The 18,055-nt window shown below is 34.4% G+C and overlaps 1 protein-coding gene across 4 annotated transcripts in view; it reads left to right on the forward strand.

Moving 5' to 3' along the window:
* Positions 1-18,055, forward strand: part of Tsp26A (Tetraspanin 26A) — a 212,443-nt gene that overhangs the window by 131,986 nt on the left and 62,402 nt on the right. For all 4 annotated transcript variants that reach the window (XM_081729453.1, XM_081729455.1, XM_081729454.1 and 1 more), the window contains exons 3-4: positions 6,035-6,108; positions 16,853-16,927. In XM_081729453.1, coding sequence (XP_081585579.1) covers positions 6,035-6,108; positions 16,853-16,927 — 149 coding nt within the window. The remainder of the gene's footprint in view (positions 1-6,034; positions 6,109-16,852; positions 16,928-18,055) is intronic.

An 18,055-nucleotide genomic window follows, 5' to 3' on the forward strand; every position in this document is an offset into this window, starting at 1 on the left:
ACGGAATCATTCCGTTAGTATTTTCACGGATAATGTTGACTTTAACGGTAAGATATCTATATTCTATCCATTTTCTACTATTGAAACAAAGGTAATTGAAGTTACAAATTACGCCGCGAGATGGCAGTATACCTTCTCGAGCTGTTGATATCATCATCATCATAGGTATTGCTCCATTATTGGGAGGTCATTTGTCACAACTCAGAAACTTCCATGCTCCACAATCTTCCGCTAACCTCTTCGTCTTCACGTACGATCTTCCCGTTTTGATGTCCATCAATTGTAGTCTTTTTCGCCCTCACCTTCTCTTTCCTGCCACCATAGTCTAGCATGTCCCTCATGATACAATTCCTTCTTAGCCAAGGTCCCAACCAATTTCTCTTCCTCTTCTTAATAACATCTAAAATTGTTATTTTCTTTCCCACCATTTCTAACACCCTCTCACTCGTTTTCCGCTCGACCCAGTTAATTCTCTCCATTCTTTTCCACACTTACATTTCGAAAGCTTCGAGTCGTTTTTCATCACTTTTGCGTAATGTCCATGTTTCTGACCTATACAGTACAGTACTCCACACGAAGCATTTTATGAATCTTTCTCTCGAAGTCTTTATTCAAGGTTCCACAAAATAGTATTTTCTTCTAAGGGTTTCTTTCTCCATTTCTATCCTTGCTTTTATTTTACGTTCATATTTCATATCTCTACGAAATAATTTGACACCGACCCCTTCGTTCCAATCACTATGGCTTTTTTTCTTTCTAACAATTATTTTCATCCCATATTCTTCACACCCCTTCCTCAAGTTTTCTAACATATTGCTGACTTTCTCTTCAGAATCTGCATCAAGCACCATGGAACGAAATTGGAACTTGTAGTTGATCATCCTTTTTTACTGTCTACCAGTTTGAATTCAGTCGAATATGGTAAGGGAGTTGAATATCTTTACTATTTCTTTTGAGACCACTGATTTATAAGGTCTTAAGACCATAATATTCTTCTATTTTGTTTCAAATCAACGAAATTTTAACGGTTTGACTACAGATTTCTTCCTCAGGTCTGTTTAAGTGAAAACTGAATTGTGTTATACATCTGCCTCAGGATAGGGGAAAGTGGAAAACTGCATCAAACCAATGGAGAGATTGCTGACCTTAGAAGAAAATTTTGTAATATTTATAAATGAATCTTAGTTTACGTAATATTACGCTATACAGCTGCGGAAAAGTAACACCTCAAAACTCCGGAGAGTAATTCCTTATATGAATGGAAGAAAAAAAATCTAATAAACATTAATCCAGGAACGAGTTATTTACCGAGTTATAAACTGCCGAAAATGCAAAAATCACTTCTCAAAACGCGCTGACTTGAAAATTACGGGACCTGGAGCTTTCAAGCCTTTTCAAATATTACACAGAAAAATAATATGCACTGTATCTAAATATCTTATGTTTTACCATCCACCAGTACCGGGGAAACGAATTGTGCAAAGTACCATGTTAACGCATTTGATTGTTCTGGCGAAAGAAAAAGAAGAATGCAAATTTCCGTGAGCTGTTGGAAGTGGTGGATATGTTCTCTGCAGCACATGGCTTCAGGAGAATTGTGCTTTATTAAGGAAGATACAAGTTTGTTCTTCTATTATTTCCATAGGCACATGTGAGGTGCTGTAGAAATCGAGCTGTCTCATTAACATTTTAGGTTATAACTTCAAAATATCAAAACAGACTACTACATATGATATACAGGGTGGCCCAAAAGTAGGTATACAGTCCTACAAATTATTACATTTTAGTTTATTAAGATAATTAGATTATTTGGTTCTGTTTGTTCCAAGCTTAAGGTACGAGTGAAGAGAGATTAAAAACAAATAATAAAGAAACTGTAAGTCACTGCTTGTATGGATAACAATAAGTAAATTATATAAAATGCCATGAGCCGGTCAGTACGGGACTGTATATCTACTTTTGGGTCCCCCTGCAGACGAATGTGTAACTTGTGGCATACACAAAAGTCATTCACTTTATGTTGAAGCTATCAAAAATTACGTTCAAAGAAAATATTTCATGTACAGACGTTACCTTATTTGCTAGTTGCAAATTTTACTTGAAATAAGTTTAATTTACAATTAGGTAATATGAAAACAATGTAATATACGTTGTACTGAAGTCAAACATCATAGAACTATCATATTTGGTACGTAAAAATAGTCGCCCCTCCCCAAAAAAAGTCTGTCCCTCCTTTACCCCTCTGAGAAATAAAAGCTGGTGTCGTCACTGACGTGTTAGGAACCAAAATTGACCAACTTAGACAAATTTTACTGAATTTCGAAACTTTAAAAGTAATTAAAGTACTGGTAGATCCTTGTGATGTCTATAATGATGAAGTTAGGCAAAGTTGCAGCTGTACTGATGAAAAGCAGCAAAAGATCGCAACAGCACGGGCCATATCACCCATTTAGAATTGAGAGAAGCTTGCCTTGTTAAATATTCAAATTCATGTGCGTGTATGTAACACATTGTAGTTTTCTGTGTGTCTGTCGTCGTATGTTTACACGTTTAAATTGTATAAAAAGTATCTTAACTACCTTCTTTGGCGTCATAGCGTGCGTTATTTAGAACAACTCGTTTCTCCCGCCGTCTATTCTTCGAACATAATGTGTGACCTGCATGTATGCTTATCTTGTTTTTTTGCACGGTTTTCTACCACATGTTTGCAGTGAAGTTAAGGTCTATGTTTCGGTAGAAAAAGGTTAAGGAATAATCAGAACACCATTGTTTCTGAAACTTAACTAATGCATCTTCTTTTCACTTCTTGTAACCAGCCTCCAGACTCAGGGCTGGATTAACCCCTCTGGAAGCCCGGTGCTAGAAAAAAATATGTGGCCCTTGCTGATTTCACCTAATACATTTCTGTGAACGTTCTGTAGGAAAGTTAAGGGAATATGTTTAATATTTTTGGTTATATTTTATATAATGATGATGATTGTATCATCATAGTTCGTTTTAGATAGCCAGTTGAGATTTTTGTTCAGAGTGAAAACGAGCGCTACAGCCCCCTAAGCCCGCCTTAATCTGGCCCTATCCAGACTAAGTTACCCTACCACCCTTGTAAGAAACTCTGTAGGTAGAATTATATCTAGGGTTGTCTGCAACATACGCGCGCCCAGAAAGTTTTGTTCGGAGGGGTTCATGCTTTAGATGCTTCAATACTACAAGCTACTACATCTACGTAGTATTTAACGGGTATTATTCTTCACCCGAAAAGACGGTAAGTATTTATAAAATACTTCCACCTATATTTTTAGGGAAAAAAATGGCAGAACTAGGTTGTTTTTATAAGAGAAAGAGTACAGATGAAGTATAAGATCAAATTTTCATGCTACATCAAACACGTCCCTGTTAAAACAATTATAGTTTTTATTGAGAAAGTGTGCAAATGTATATTGAGTTGGGAATTTTTGGGTGCGCTCCTGTGTAAAAGTGATACCTAGTCTCGAAGTATGTGTGTTTCTGTTAGAATAACTGTGTCCTATCTCGTCGTAGGTAACCCTAATTGTATCAGACAGTTTTTATTTAAATACATTCTCGGTGTGTATATTTAGTTGCTTTCATGAAGCCGAAAGTTATAATGCGCATTATCCCATATTGGATTTCCGATGAGGGTACAGGAATTCTGATTCATCATTGCGAGAGTTATTCAATGAAAAGATAACGAACTCCGATTTAGAAACGCAAAAAGAAAGCAATAAGAGCGCGATTAACATATTAAAAAAATGGTCGATCATTGCTCTTATGTGATTAATGTAGTTTAGTATGGTAGTTGTTTTTAGATTATATTATTTTATTGGCGAACAGTATTTTAAGCTGTTAGAACTGTGCATAAGAGGCAGGTTTTATTTATTTATTTATTTATTTATTTATTTATTATTATTATTATTATTTTTTGGTAGAAATTAAGTAAAAGAACCGTTTTACCTTGAAATGCTTAATTATAATTTTATTAACATAAAGAGAATTTTAACTTATACAAGAGGATATTAATGGTGCTTTAATGCTGTGTGCTTATTTTTTTTGAGTTACATACCACAACCTATTTATGCATGGAGACCAAAATTAAAAAAGCTTAGATTTTTTTAAAACAAAATTTTACATATGGTAATAAATGAGACTTACATGAGCAAATGATACGCTCTTAACCCAAGTTTAAGGTTAGTTTTTTTGCACATGGCTAAAATGATGTCTCGATGTTTTTGTTGCCTCCGTTTTTACTAACTTTTTTTCCAGCCCGAATTTTTATTATATTATAAAATTTATTAGTTATTAGTTTGAAATTACGTGCTTAATTTTTTTCAATTAAAAGTTTTATTAAGTTATTTTACCTTTGCCCCTTAGGACAAGTTATTATAAAAAAGGAAAAACATATTAATAGTTCTTTTTGATTACACTTTTAAGAAATTTTTGAATTTTTTTTTTAACACACACGGACCGTAACGCGAAGGAATGTAGTTTTAATGTTAATTCTTATATTCTCTATTTTTGAAACATCATTTATGTCTATACATGCAGGATATTCAAGTGTAAAATTTCTGTATTTATTTTGAAAAGAATAATAGAAAGATACTAGTCTTGTGTCAGCCGTAAAACAATCAGAGTAAACAGCTGAGATTCGATCTTTTGTTGAAAGGCTAATAAATTATGTCCACTACCCAAGGTCGAATATTCCCAGTGGGACATTTATTAATCAGGGTACTATGTCTTGACTGTTGCAAATATAATTGAAAATTAATGCAGTGATTTTTGAACACAGCTGTACAAAAATATTTAACAAAACACTGTTTGGGCTCCATGGCTTTCATATTCTACGCAAGTTTTACTAGTTCGCTCGATTAAATTTTGACAGTCCTTCATGCGAAAATAAGATTTATTTATTTATTTATTTATTTATTTATTTATTGTGATTCTCACTATGCATTTTTATTGAATTCGCACTTATAACACGAAAAGTCTGTTAAATCCTCTCATTTTCTTGTGTAAATAGAAACTAATTATAAAGACTTCATAATAATAGGAGAGAAGCTACAGATTATTACAAACGATTTGACCCAAGTTCACAAATTCACTGTAGCTTTATTGTTGAACATATTGTGACAAAAGTTTGCAGACATATTGAAAAATTCAAAAAGTTTTCTAGTGACATATTAGAAGTGCTCTATCTGTGCCCCTCTAAGCAATTCTGCAAATATCAAGTTGGTAATCTTCCCACACTCGGTGCAGCATGTCCCTATCAATCCGTTGGAAAGCACTGTTGATACGAGTTGTCAGTTCTGTTAAGTTTGTTGGTAGAGGAGACGTAAACACTTTGTCTTTTACATAACCCCACAGAAAAAAAAAATCGCATGGGTTTTGATCCGGAGAACGTGGAAACCATGACAAGAATTTCTGATCATCATCCCCATCACGATCGATCCATCGGTTTTTCAATCTCTTGTTTAGTCATTCTTAGGCCGACAGCTTGATTTCCTCTTCCCCTGAAGCATCCCTGAAGCTGTAAACTGTGCATACTATCGCCGAATAAACTTGATAGTTGGTGGACCTTCGTTGAACTTCATTCGAAAGTGTCGTTGTACTGTTGGAACAGACTGATATAAATGGAATTCGAGCACAGCATAAGCTTTCTCTGCTCCTATTGCCATCTTGAATAAATGGTCACTGTTGCTTTCTTGTGGCTGAAATCAGAAGCGAATCTTCAATAATAATAATAATAATAATAATAATAATAATAATAATAATAATAATAATAAAAACATTTTGAGCTTTTAATACGTCTTCAAAGTTTTGTGACAATATGTCCCAATAATAAAGCTACAGTGAATTTATGGAATCGAGCCAATCATTTGTAATAACTTGGTATTATATATATCAGTAATATAAGTAAAGACAAAGTGTTTACGCTCAGTCATATATTCTGTTTGTAATTATATTACATTAATATGCTTACTTTTCTCTTATTTATTTATTTATTTATTTATTCTTATTTCAGGTACTGTCACCTTCATTATTGGCTTCACTGGCTGTGTGGGAGCCCTAAGAGAAAATACGTGCCTATTGGCTGCCGTAAGTAATTATTTCTTCGTATTTATTTTATGAAACCTAATTATAAAAACAGCTCATTAATAAGTAAAAGCAAATATCAAGTGTCATTTTTAAGAGTTATTTGTTGAGTAGGTTGAAATGTTCCTTATTTTTATACTTAACAGTAAAGTCAAAATAAGTAAATTTATAGGATAGAAAAGAAAAGTAACCGTTTTTTCCGGTGTTTTTGTCGAACATTTGTTTGTTTGGCTAAGTCCACCATTAAAAGTATACTTAAGCTAACAATCTATGACGTCGATGAAATATTCAATGCTCTTTTACCTTTCGTAATTAAACTACGATTCGGTTGTGATATATATTCAGCTTTACTAAGAAAAAGTAATGTTACCTGAATGAAAATTGGCGGATCTTCAAAATATTTCCCACGAAGTTGATTATTCTTGTGGCACCTCTCCTTATAGGTCTTCCATGAAAAATGTTTTCGGTTGCGACCGAAGCCACCAGTTTACAGCTGCTGTCACTTCTTCATGAGTTTCATATTCTGTTCCTTTTAACTGGTTTTTCGACTCCGAAAAGCCATTTAAGATGCTAGATCTGATGGATAAGATGGATGTTACAAGATTTTCGAAACTTCGATCAGCTTCCAGATTGTGATGCCGGTGTTGTGTCCGGATGCGTTGTCTTGAAGAAACAACACTCTCTTCGCCAACTTTTTCCGCGTTTCTTGACCAACTCCCGCTTCACTTCGTCCAACACTCAAGTGTAATATGTTGCTGTGATAGTTACTCCTTCTTCCACATAATGAGTAAATACAGTTCTACCTTTCTTCCAAAACATAGGTACTATCACCTTGACCTCGGTTGATATTTTTAGACTTCGGATTTACTTCGGTTGTTATGAACCAGGGTGTTTCCATTTTTTCGACTGCTCTGTGATCTCAAGATGATGTAAAAATATCCGAGCTTCGTCTATTGTAAGTAGTCTTTCCAAATATCCGCTTTCATTGCACTCGAAAGCATCAGAATGGCCGTTTAAGTTGTCACACTTTACACCTATAGTCCGCATTAATGCATTGGGAAAACATTTCATATGCCTAGTTTTAATGTGAATATGTAGCCTACCGGCTCTTATGATATTTTCAGACTCGTCCATGCTTTTAGCTTTTATCTTCCTGTTTTCAAATACCATGTCACGCACAGTGTCCACAATCTGAAAAGAAGTTTCTTTCATAGACTTGCCTGGACATTCTTCATCCTCAGTGTTGAAGTTTCCTGGAGGCCGCGATGGCTTAGTGGTAGAAAGTTCACTTCTGGTTCGTGGGGTTTCCTGGTTCGATTCCAGTTCACGCCAAGTGGCCCTTGTAATGAAGAAACACCATGTACGTAGGTTTTCTCGGGGTTCTCCTAGCTTCTACCACTTTCTTTATTCCACTATTTCATTTATTTCTCATCATCACCATCTCCTTTAGCCTATACGGAATAATCGTGGGACGTAAAACTGAACGATTTTGAGGTTCCATGTCCGAAATCAAGATACGCATATGACGGAACACTGTCCCCTAATGTCATTATCATTGTATCAAATCTCTTTACGAAGAGAAACTCCATAGTGTGACCCACTTTCTGCTTGAAATCCCTACTGGCTTTATACTTTCTTTAACTCAAACCTGAGAAAAAAAGGAGACCAAATGCATTAAATATCCTGAATCATAACACTGAAACTACTCTCAAATAGCGAGGGAATATAAACATCAAGACTTATCAGCGCCCTTTCGTATTGTTCTATGCATTCGTAGGCCACGGCAGTTCGTAATGTTCGGGATTACAAGGTTAAGGAAAATATTGAATCGACCTTTATATATTATTTAATGTAATTGAAATTTTCACCCGGAACTCTCATCTTCCTCAGTGGCATTTTCCTAAAGCATTGACTGCAAATTTAAACTTATATCGTATGAAATCATTCGTTATGTTATAGAAGTGAGGTTTTACTTGATACTTGTATGCCATAACGATTGATTCCGTGATACGAGTTAAAGTTAAGAAAACGTTGCTGAGGAAGAGAGTAGTTCCCATTGAAAATTTCGGTCATTATTAAATGATAGACGTATACCAAGGTTATTCCAAATTAACGATTGTAATTACACGTCAGTTTCTTCATTTAGATATACGAGGATCACTACGAAAGTTTTGAGATGTGAAATAACTTACATACTTAAAATTAATTTAACACTTACATTTTCTCAAAGTATTCACCATTACACTGTACACACTTTTTCATCATCGAAAACCACTTTTGGAAGCAGTGTTGCCACTCTTTTTCTTCAAGTGTTGAAAGTTCATTCTCGTAAGCCACTACGGCTTCTTCAGGGCTGCAAAATCTCTTCCCACGCATGCGACCTTTGATCCTGGGGAACAGAAAAAAAATCACACGAGGCCAGGTCAGGGCTATACGGCGGATGAGTCATAAGTTTGACCTCCGTATATTCTAAAAACTTAATTGTGATGTTGGCCGTGTGTGCGGACGCGTTGTCATGATGAAGCAGGATCCCACGCAATCCAGTTCTAGGACGCCGTTCCCGAAGCTTCTGGAACACTTTTGTTAGTCAAACAGTGGTGTACCACTGAGCAGTAACAGTCCTTTGTTCTTCAAGTGGAACAGTTGCAACATGGCCAGTTTTGGAGAAGAAAGTTGCGACCATCTTCTTCCCCACACTTCACGGTCGCTTCACTTTCGTGGGTGGATTTTCGTCTGGAAAGATCCAAACTGTAGACTGGCGTTTATTTTCAGGGTCAAATTGATAGATCCAAGTCTCATCACCAGTAACATCGTCAGAGACGCGTCGAGAATTGCCTCCATCAAATCTTGCAAGCATTTCTTCACACCATTCCACACGCATGCGCTTCTGCTGTTCAGTCAAAGTGTGAGGCACCCAACGAGATGAAACCTTCCTGAGCCAAAGATAACCATGAAGAATTTTTGTTACTGCTAGCGATCCAATGTTCACTGTAGATTCAATGTCCTTGAAAGTTGTTCGAGGATTTTCTCGAATAATTTGTTCCACAGCGGCAATGTTTTCATCTGACACAGCTGTTGCCGGACGTCCAGCTCTCTCTTCATCTTTAAGCGATGTCCGTCCTCTTCTGAATTCACCAAACCACCGAAAAATTGTAGCACGGGAAGGAGCAAGGTCCCAAAATGCCTCCTGCAAACGGTCAAGGTTTTGTGTCTCGTTCAAACCACTTTTGAAATCGTAAAGGATCATTGCCCGAAAATGTTCCCTTTCGAGCTCCATTCTAGGCAGCCGAATAATGCTCACATCAACAAACAAGTGAAGGCGATATGGCCACGCCGATAAGCGAGGCGAGTTGAAACTTCCTTCGCTTCTTCGCTCTGGATACCACTACCGTACGCAATTGTTGGAATTCAAATACTGTGCCACAACAGTGCGTATCTCAAAACTTTCGTAGTGAACCTCGTATGACAAGTTTAGGACTTCCGCTACTTCTTACTTTCCTCGAAAATAAACTATGAATTTCGAAAAGATATTTCAAACGATTTTTCTTCAACATATTTACATTATGAATTCCAAAGGATTAACCAATGTATATAATAAGAATATTTTAACCTCCTATATACAAAAATAAGCAGAGTTGGCAAGAACCATGGGTGTTTTTGAAAATGCCAAAAAACCGTTTTTGGGGGGATGTTTAAACCAGGCTTTTTTGGTTTAAACCAGGCTTTTTTTATTTAGATTTTTTGCTTTGTGTATTTATATTACATATTCACAGAAATAAGTTTGTTTCGCCTTGGTGTTATTATGCAACAGCGGGGATATTCCGGAAGAACTCCCATAAGCTTAAAGAAGTCCGGTCAGTAAATTTCTTAAATTGAGAATCTCCCGCCCTGGCCATCGGGAAAATCCTGTCATTACTTGAAATGTAAGACAATAACGGGAAAATCCTGGTATTGCTTTGCATGTAAAATTTAAAGGTCAACGTATCATAATCAGTACGCTAAAACTGAGGTATTAAATTACAAATTTAGTACGTAGATACAGTGGCGGCGGATGGACGTTAAAAGTGGGGGTGGGGAAGCAAGACATGATCTCAATATTTGTATATCAATATTAGTTTTTCTGGTTTCTTCTAAGATTTTGTTTGACGAAAGGCTGTATAATTATTAGGATACTCTCTTTTCCAGTTAAATACCGTATATCGTGCTTCATATTTTTTTAAGTAAATTGGCAAGAGCAACGCAAGTAGATACTAGCCCTTTTTACTCTTAAACAACGAAGGTATAAGAAGAGATTTGATTCCTTGCTCAAGAACATTTTAAAATTCTGTCTGGAAAATTGTGCGATCTGATTAGGGGCCTATTTAATAACAAATTTGCAAAACAAATAAACAGAAAAAATAATATTAATCGAATAGTAATGAAAAATGAGGCTTGTTTTGCAAAAGTTACATTGAAACCGGGGATTAATGAACAACTTATATTTTTAATTCCACACATGCTATTAAATGTATGTTATTACTCTTAGAAAAATAATAAATACTAGAAGCATATGCTGCGACATTTAAAGAAGTACTTTTGCAGCTTCCCGAAGCATGTCCGTTGCTTGTACAGTTTTCACTTTCTTGGAATACATACATCAAAACTCAACAACACTTAGAATCACTCCAGTTATACAAAATAATCCTAAAACCTAGAATTATGTTGAATTCACTAAATTTAATTGTATATACAAAATTGTATATGTACACCCCTAAACTCGTATATTACACTGCAAACATTGCCGCGTCTTTGATGTGGGAAACCTGGTTTCGATTCCTGGCGGGAGCTCATGCGGTTCGTATTCCACGTTAATCAGTAGGTCCTCGTCTCATATAGCCTCACTGCCAAACGGGATGTTAAAATAAAAAAAGATCAAATCAAAATATTCCTTAGTATTAGAAAGATGAAAAGACATTTTAAGAACTTTCGATTTTTGTGCAATTAAAGAATAACTTGTGATTCACAAGTTGTGAAGGACTTCTTTTTTGTACGAAATGTTGTCTCAATTTGTACCAAAGCGGCTGACTAACATATTAAGCCCTTGTAAGAAGAATGAAAATACACTCGAATTATGGCGCTCTAATAGGTTAATTTTTGGGCCATTTTTCGTGACAATTAAAACGCAATTCCTGTAGCTTTCTTAACTGAACCGGAAGACAACCAATACGTACTCACGGGACGGCAAATATTTTATGGAACAATTGTTATTCTATGAACCATTAATACATGCAAAAACTTAATATTTCCAAATTAAACTATATACATTAATGGGTCATTTCAAAAAAGTGGGGAGGCAACTGCCCCCCCTAATCGCCGCCCATGCGTAGATACCATTGAAAATCCAATCGAAGCTAATGTTGGAAGCTACGTAGGCAATCGATAAATTTTGCCAATTTCTATCAATATATTTAAGCAATCTTGGCTTCTTTATAAAACAACAGGCATTTAGGCATGCAGAAATATACAATTTGGTTTCGTTTCGTATGTTTAGGCTTAACATCCTTACGAAATACCGAGGTTATCAAGGAGATGACTTTCGCTTAAACTGACATCCGAACCGCTACTTGGTTTACGCATGAAAGAAGGGTTGTGGTTCGACCGAGAATTGAACATGGGACACTTGATTAAAAGGTGAAAGGGAAATAAAACTATTGCAGGTGGTTTGATATCTGGAAACGTCACCATGAAGTTCACACGATTCGCATTTTTCATTCTTTTTATTTTTTTGGTTTAAACCAGTTATTAAAAAAAAAAAAAAAAAAAAAAGTTGGTGTAAACCAGCCAACCCTAAAAGTAAACACTTCTTTTTAAAAAAATACACAAATAACTAGCAAAATAGTATGTAGTATTTTTACTTCAAAATATTCCATACCCTCTTTTTGAAACAAAATTAAATTAAAGTAAAACATAAGAGAAATACTTAGATTTATATGATACACTTAAAGGCTGCACATCTAGAGCTTTTGGTTCTGTATATTCTTGAAATTCTACAGTTAAGTTTTATATAACCACCATCACGGTTTACCCAATCCTCAAGTTTTCTGAATTTTTAACAAGAGGGATTCAACATATCATTACGGAACTCCCCCCCCCCCCAAAAAAAAAGGACTACGGAATATATTTAAGTTAAGCTAAATACAACTGCACAACAAACATGACTGAGTGATTAGCTTTTGCGCTTCTATCGGGAAGTCCGGGATTCAACCAGCATTCGACCATTCTGACAAAGCTTTTCTTCATTCCATCTGTGAATGTAGAAATAGTGCGTGTACTGTGAGTTGGCCGACTTCCTTTCTTATTGTTTTTAAATCGTTATTATTACTAATTACCAGCAGTGACGGTTTTACGAAGGTTAGGGGGGGCGGTCTTTCGGTCTGAAGCCCGTTCCCCAAAGTTACGGAATGTCTGCAACAAACGAAATATCTATTAGTTATGCCTTTACTCATAAACTTTAAGCTCCCGTCAAATAAAAATTACGAATGTTTAGAAAAACTAAACATTAGTAAGAAAATCCCTTCCCAAAATACTTTTCTAAATCCGCCACTGATTCTCAGTATAAAATGATTTTTAAGGTTGTATCCGGAAGATTATTGCTAAACATATAAACGAAACGAAATATTAGTTATGCCTGTACTCATAAACTTCAAGCACCTCCCAAATAAAATTAGGATTTTTTAGGAAACGAAACAATCAGAACCCCCCCTAAAGTACTTTTCTAAAACCGCTACTGATTATTTGTATAAATTGGTATTCAAGGTTGTGTCCGGAAAATTATTGCTAAATCACTTCACAGCTACAGTATAACAGAAATGTGGAAGTACGGCTTGACGATATATTGAAAAACGTACGCTTTGACGGATAAATAGAAAAACGGGCAAGTCTAACTTTTGCGCTAAAAGCTAGAGTACTAAAAGCTCTTAGAAATGAAACACGGATGACAAACTAAAATGATCTAGAGAAGAAAAAAATGTCGATAAATAGCCTCTAAAATTGCCCTCAAATACTACATTCTTCATGTTAGCTTTAATTTGTAAAACATGTGCTCCATCCATCTTGCTGGTGAATTTCAGAGCGAAATATCGCATTTAGGTCATGGAATTCTTATCTAACCATAGAATATACTATCAGAAAGCTATTTAGATAGAAAAATCATGAAAATGAAAAAAGCCAAAATTTCCAAAATTCTCGTTTTTTCCCCAAAAAAGCCGGCTTTTTATGTGAAAAAAACCATCGATTCAAAAAAGCCGGCTTTTTTGCATCTCTACGTCTAACACAACGAGGATGAAAAATAAAAACATAAAACTGTTTAGTAAAAAAAAAATAAATTCGTATGTCTATGTCAGTTCATCCGGGCCATTTAACCCACCATCTCAGATTCTCATGAAATTTCTGTCACTTGTTAGTAGTACAAGGATCATTACCTGTGTGAAGTTTTTCCTCCTTAGACCAAATAGGTTTAGAGTTAGCGACGATCAGAGTTTGGGAAAATAGCACATGTACACACACACACACACACAGCTTCCGAAATTCTGCTTGAGATTGCACTCTAAATTGAAAATTTTATAGCTGAAAATCTAATAAGTATAGTTGCGTGAAAATATTCTCAGAGAAGATCGAGGTGTGTAGTTTTCAGAAAAAAAAGATATATATATATATATATATATATATATATATATATATATATATATATATATATATATATATTTCATCAAGATAGCCAACTCCTGTCTTTATTTAAAAAAATAAAAACAAATAATGTTATAACTTACATTTTTTATGGAGCTAAATACTGGATCATTAAACAAAAATTACACGGAAGGTACAGATGTTTGGTGGTAATTTTGTCTTCAGCTGAATGTAAACTCTGCTCTAAAGAGTTACGAAAGAAAAACCGTGGGATGTTTGCATTATTAATAGTTATCAAATTTATGAATTATTAAATTACAAATTACATAAGCTTGATCTATGGTGTGTGTATGTGTGTGTTGGGGGGGGGGGTTGAAGTATCTCAATGCCTGCATCCAAACCAGGACAGTAAGGGCGAAATACAGCATAACCGAACACTTACTTCTTATAAATAAATAAATAAATAAATGCAAGGAGTTTCTGAACTTATCCACGGATTTATTTAAAAAAAAAAAAAAAAAAATACATGTTCAGCGCCTGCTGAAATAGATAGATGTGAGGTACTCAGTAATAAATGTGCAGGTGCACATATAGGCAAAACTGAGGTACGGGTTAAAAAAGACATTTTACTGGATGATTTGACGTGGAATGACTCATTATTTTATAAATAAGTTACTTATATAGGAGCAGCTGCACTTATACAGTTATAAATACTTGTTAATCCTAGTATGATTTTTGTAGTTGAGACCGCGCCCTGTTACATGAAACAAACTGTTTTTCTCCTATTAATTCGTTTACTTTCTTTCATTTTCTTTTCTTTTTATAAATCCCCTTAATGCTTTTATTGTTCATTCTTGTTTTAATAAGCGTAATCAGAATTCCACGAAAGGAAGAGACAAAAGCTGAACATCTGCAATCATAAATCAGGAATTAAAACAAAACATACAGAAAATGGTTGTAAAGAACGTTTAATTACATAAATGATACATAGATAGGTACATAAATGATCATTTATAGAAGATTATGAAAAGGCGCAAAAAATCTTTTCTTCTTGGTTGCTAGCATTATTTTAACAGGTAATATTTAAGAAGAACAAATAAAAAAGAGGAAAGAATTAATAGTATCTTCCTAGATTATATAATTTGTTTTACTGCAGTTGATTCTTGAAGCGTGCACATATGTTTTCTTAAGGGTTTATACTCAAGTACTTTTACCCTTTTTCAAAAATATGTTGAACTTGGAGAATAATCGTACACTTTCTATGTGTAACTATGTGTGGTAGTTACAAAATGAAATGAAATCTTTGAGTTTTACGTCCCAGGGTTATGCTGGTGAGGCTAAAAAAAGACGGTGAAGATTAGTAATGAATGAAATGGTGGAATGAAGAAAGAGGGAGGAAACGGAGAACCCTGCGAAAACTCACGAGCACGATCTTTGTCCACTACAAAGTCCACACGGCGCAAACGGATCGAACCAGGGACCTCAAGCACCGGAGGTGAACGCTTCACCACTGAGCCACCGCGCCCCCTCTGGTAGTTACAAAACACTGTTTAGTGAAATAGTTGTTACAAAATATTATATAGTAAAATAGTATCATATAGTAAATATTAGTTAGTAATACTTGCAAAGTACTGTGTAGTGAAGTAGTAACTAATATTTACAAAATAGTATTTAGCGATATAGTATTCGTTGCAGAATACTATCTAGGGGAATAGTTAGTGTTGTCGAGATGTTCGCTATTGTCAAACAAAATATGCCATTAACGTCGTACGCTTTAGACTGTTTTATCTCTTTGTATAAAAGAAGAAATCCTAACTCACTGACTGATCAATATCTAGGCCAAACTGCTTAAGCTAGAAACTTGAAATTTAGACAGTAAATAAGATTTGTGACGTAAAGTCCACTAACGAAGGATTGTTCGAAATTTGACGTAGAAATAGGGCATAGGGGTTATATACTCATATCTCGGATATCTTAGGTTCTAGAGAGATGAAATTTGATATTTAGACTTCTCATTTGAAATATTTAAACACGTGTTTCGGCGTTTTTTTGATTGTAACCTACAAGGAAAGAAAATAGGTGGAAGGAAAAAGGTGGGGGTTGAAATTATTACAATATGATGTTCATATCACAGAATTATTTTTGGATAGACACTTGAAATTTGATATGTGGACTTTTCATTTAAAATAATTAAACGTGTTTCTCAGCGTGTTCTGATACTTGACATAGAAGGGAGGAAAAAGGAATCGAAATGGTTTACTAAGATGCACACACGAGATGTTCGAATTTTGTGTGGGACATTTTCAGAAGGAAAAACTCAAAACATTCCCTGGTGTAACACGTAAAGGCAATTAAATGTTTCACAAACAGTAACTATTTAACTAAATACAGTACTTGTAAGCAGTAGAAAATTACCCGAGAATTTGTAAGATTTTTATTTTCAATATTTTGGGAAACGTGAAAACAGTATTGGTGAATACATCTAATACAAATTTCTGCTATGTCCTGCATTATTAAGATTATCTTGTATATACGGAAGAGAAAAAAAAAACTTTTCATAAATTTTCAGTAAATAATACTTTTTTTGTTTTATGAATGTTTTAACTTTTTTTTTGTAAAAAATCAAAACCCCACAAATATTTGTTTAGTACATGTTTTAATATCTGATACATGAATGTATTTCTTGTGATTTGATCAGTCTTGTTAAACACTATAAAAATACGTAAAATAAATAATTTAAAACTTAAAATAAAAAATTGTTTTCAGGTAGTATATTGGGTTACTAATACTTTAAACTTTATTATTATTATTATTATTATTATTATTATTTGTATTTGTATTTTTAGTATATTCTTTTATTACATTTTATTAAATTATATGCTTCCTTTAATTATTTTTACTATCTGTGGTTACATTGGACTTCTTGTTTATTCACTTGCACAAGTGAGTAGAGTTAAACTGTGACCAAAATATTGTTAAATAATATGAGAGTAAATGGGGACAAACGTGCAATATATATATTCAGTAGTATTGCGAATTGTATCTAGTACAATTGTCTAATTTCTTCTTTTATCTTTTTCAGTATGCCATCTTCTTAGCAATTTTGCTATTGTTGGAAATGACAGCAGGGATCTTAGGATTCATTTTCAAAGACTGGGTAATTTTATGTATATATCTTTTTTATTTTTCGTGCATGTTTTAAAGGGAAAGTTTCCAGATTTAGCAAAAATGATATCATAAGTGTCAAGTGGGGGTTGCCGCAACTCTGAAATTTGTACTACATTTTTAATTTTTCTTTAACCTAAGTATATACAGTATAAAAATACATGAACTGACTGACATAAAATTAAGGGGTACTTCCAGGTGACGTGGAAAGTTGAAACTTGGCATGATTGTAGCTTTTCGGGACTAAGCAATAGAAAAATTGCCAAAAGTAAATATTTTTAAGTTTTAGAGGGGTCTAAAGGGGAAATGAAGAAATTCCCTATGAAATTTAATGAGGCCTTTTTTGGACCTATAATCTCATATTTTAGGTACTTGGAATAACAACTTGAAATTCGGTATGCTTTATCATTACCTAAATAAATCACCAATAATAAAAATTTCCAACTTTAGAGTGGTTTTATAGGGAATTGAAAAATCTTTCCCATATTATTTATATGGGACATTTCGTACACCCCAAAATTATTGCGCACGTCCTGTAGATCTACAATTATAAAATTTGGCATAATGGTAGCTTTTCGGGACTAACCCACAGGACAATTGCCAAAAGTGAATATTTTTAATTTTTAGGGAGTGATGAAAAAATTCCCCATGTTATTTAAATTGCTTTTTTTGAACCTATAATCGTATATTTTAAGTATGTACTTCGAATTGGAATAGAAACATGAAATTCGGTATGCTTGTACGTTTTTGTTAGCGTTAACACATTGTGAACGACCGTTGTATATGTACAACCAAACCGTAAGTCGCGTAGACGACGGTGGTTGTATATATACAACCTCGTGCTTTTTAATTTTTAAATGTGACGTAGTTTTAAATTTTTACTGAGATTTTTGTTTGGGCACTATCTTTGGTCTTTTTTGTGTTGGCTAGAAACACTGATTATGTTATGTCTAGTCTATGACGTAATCATAGCCACAAAATTGCTGACCATACTAGAGAAAGAAAATAAAACGCCTTTGTTCGGTCAGCACGTGTTTCTTGTCATGGAGCTACTGCTGTTGTTTTTCTTTCTTCCTCTTTCTCTTTCTTTTTTCTTTCTTCCTACGTTACTAAAATTAAA

This window comes from Thermobia domestica, chromosome 10, assembly GCF_964235325.1.
Source record: "Thermobia domestica chromosome 10, izTheDome1.hap1.1, whole genome shotgun sequence".
In the NCBI taxonomy this organism is placed as follows: domain Eukaryota; kingdom Metazoa; phylum Arthropoda; class Insecta; order Zygentoma; family Lepismatidae; genus Thermobia; species Thermobia domestica.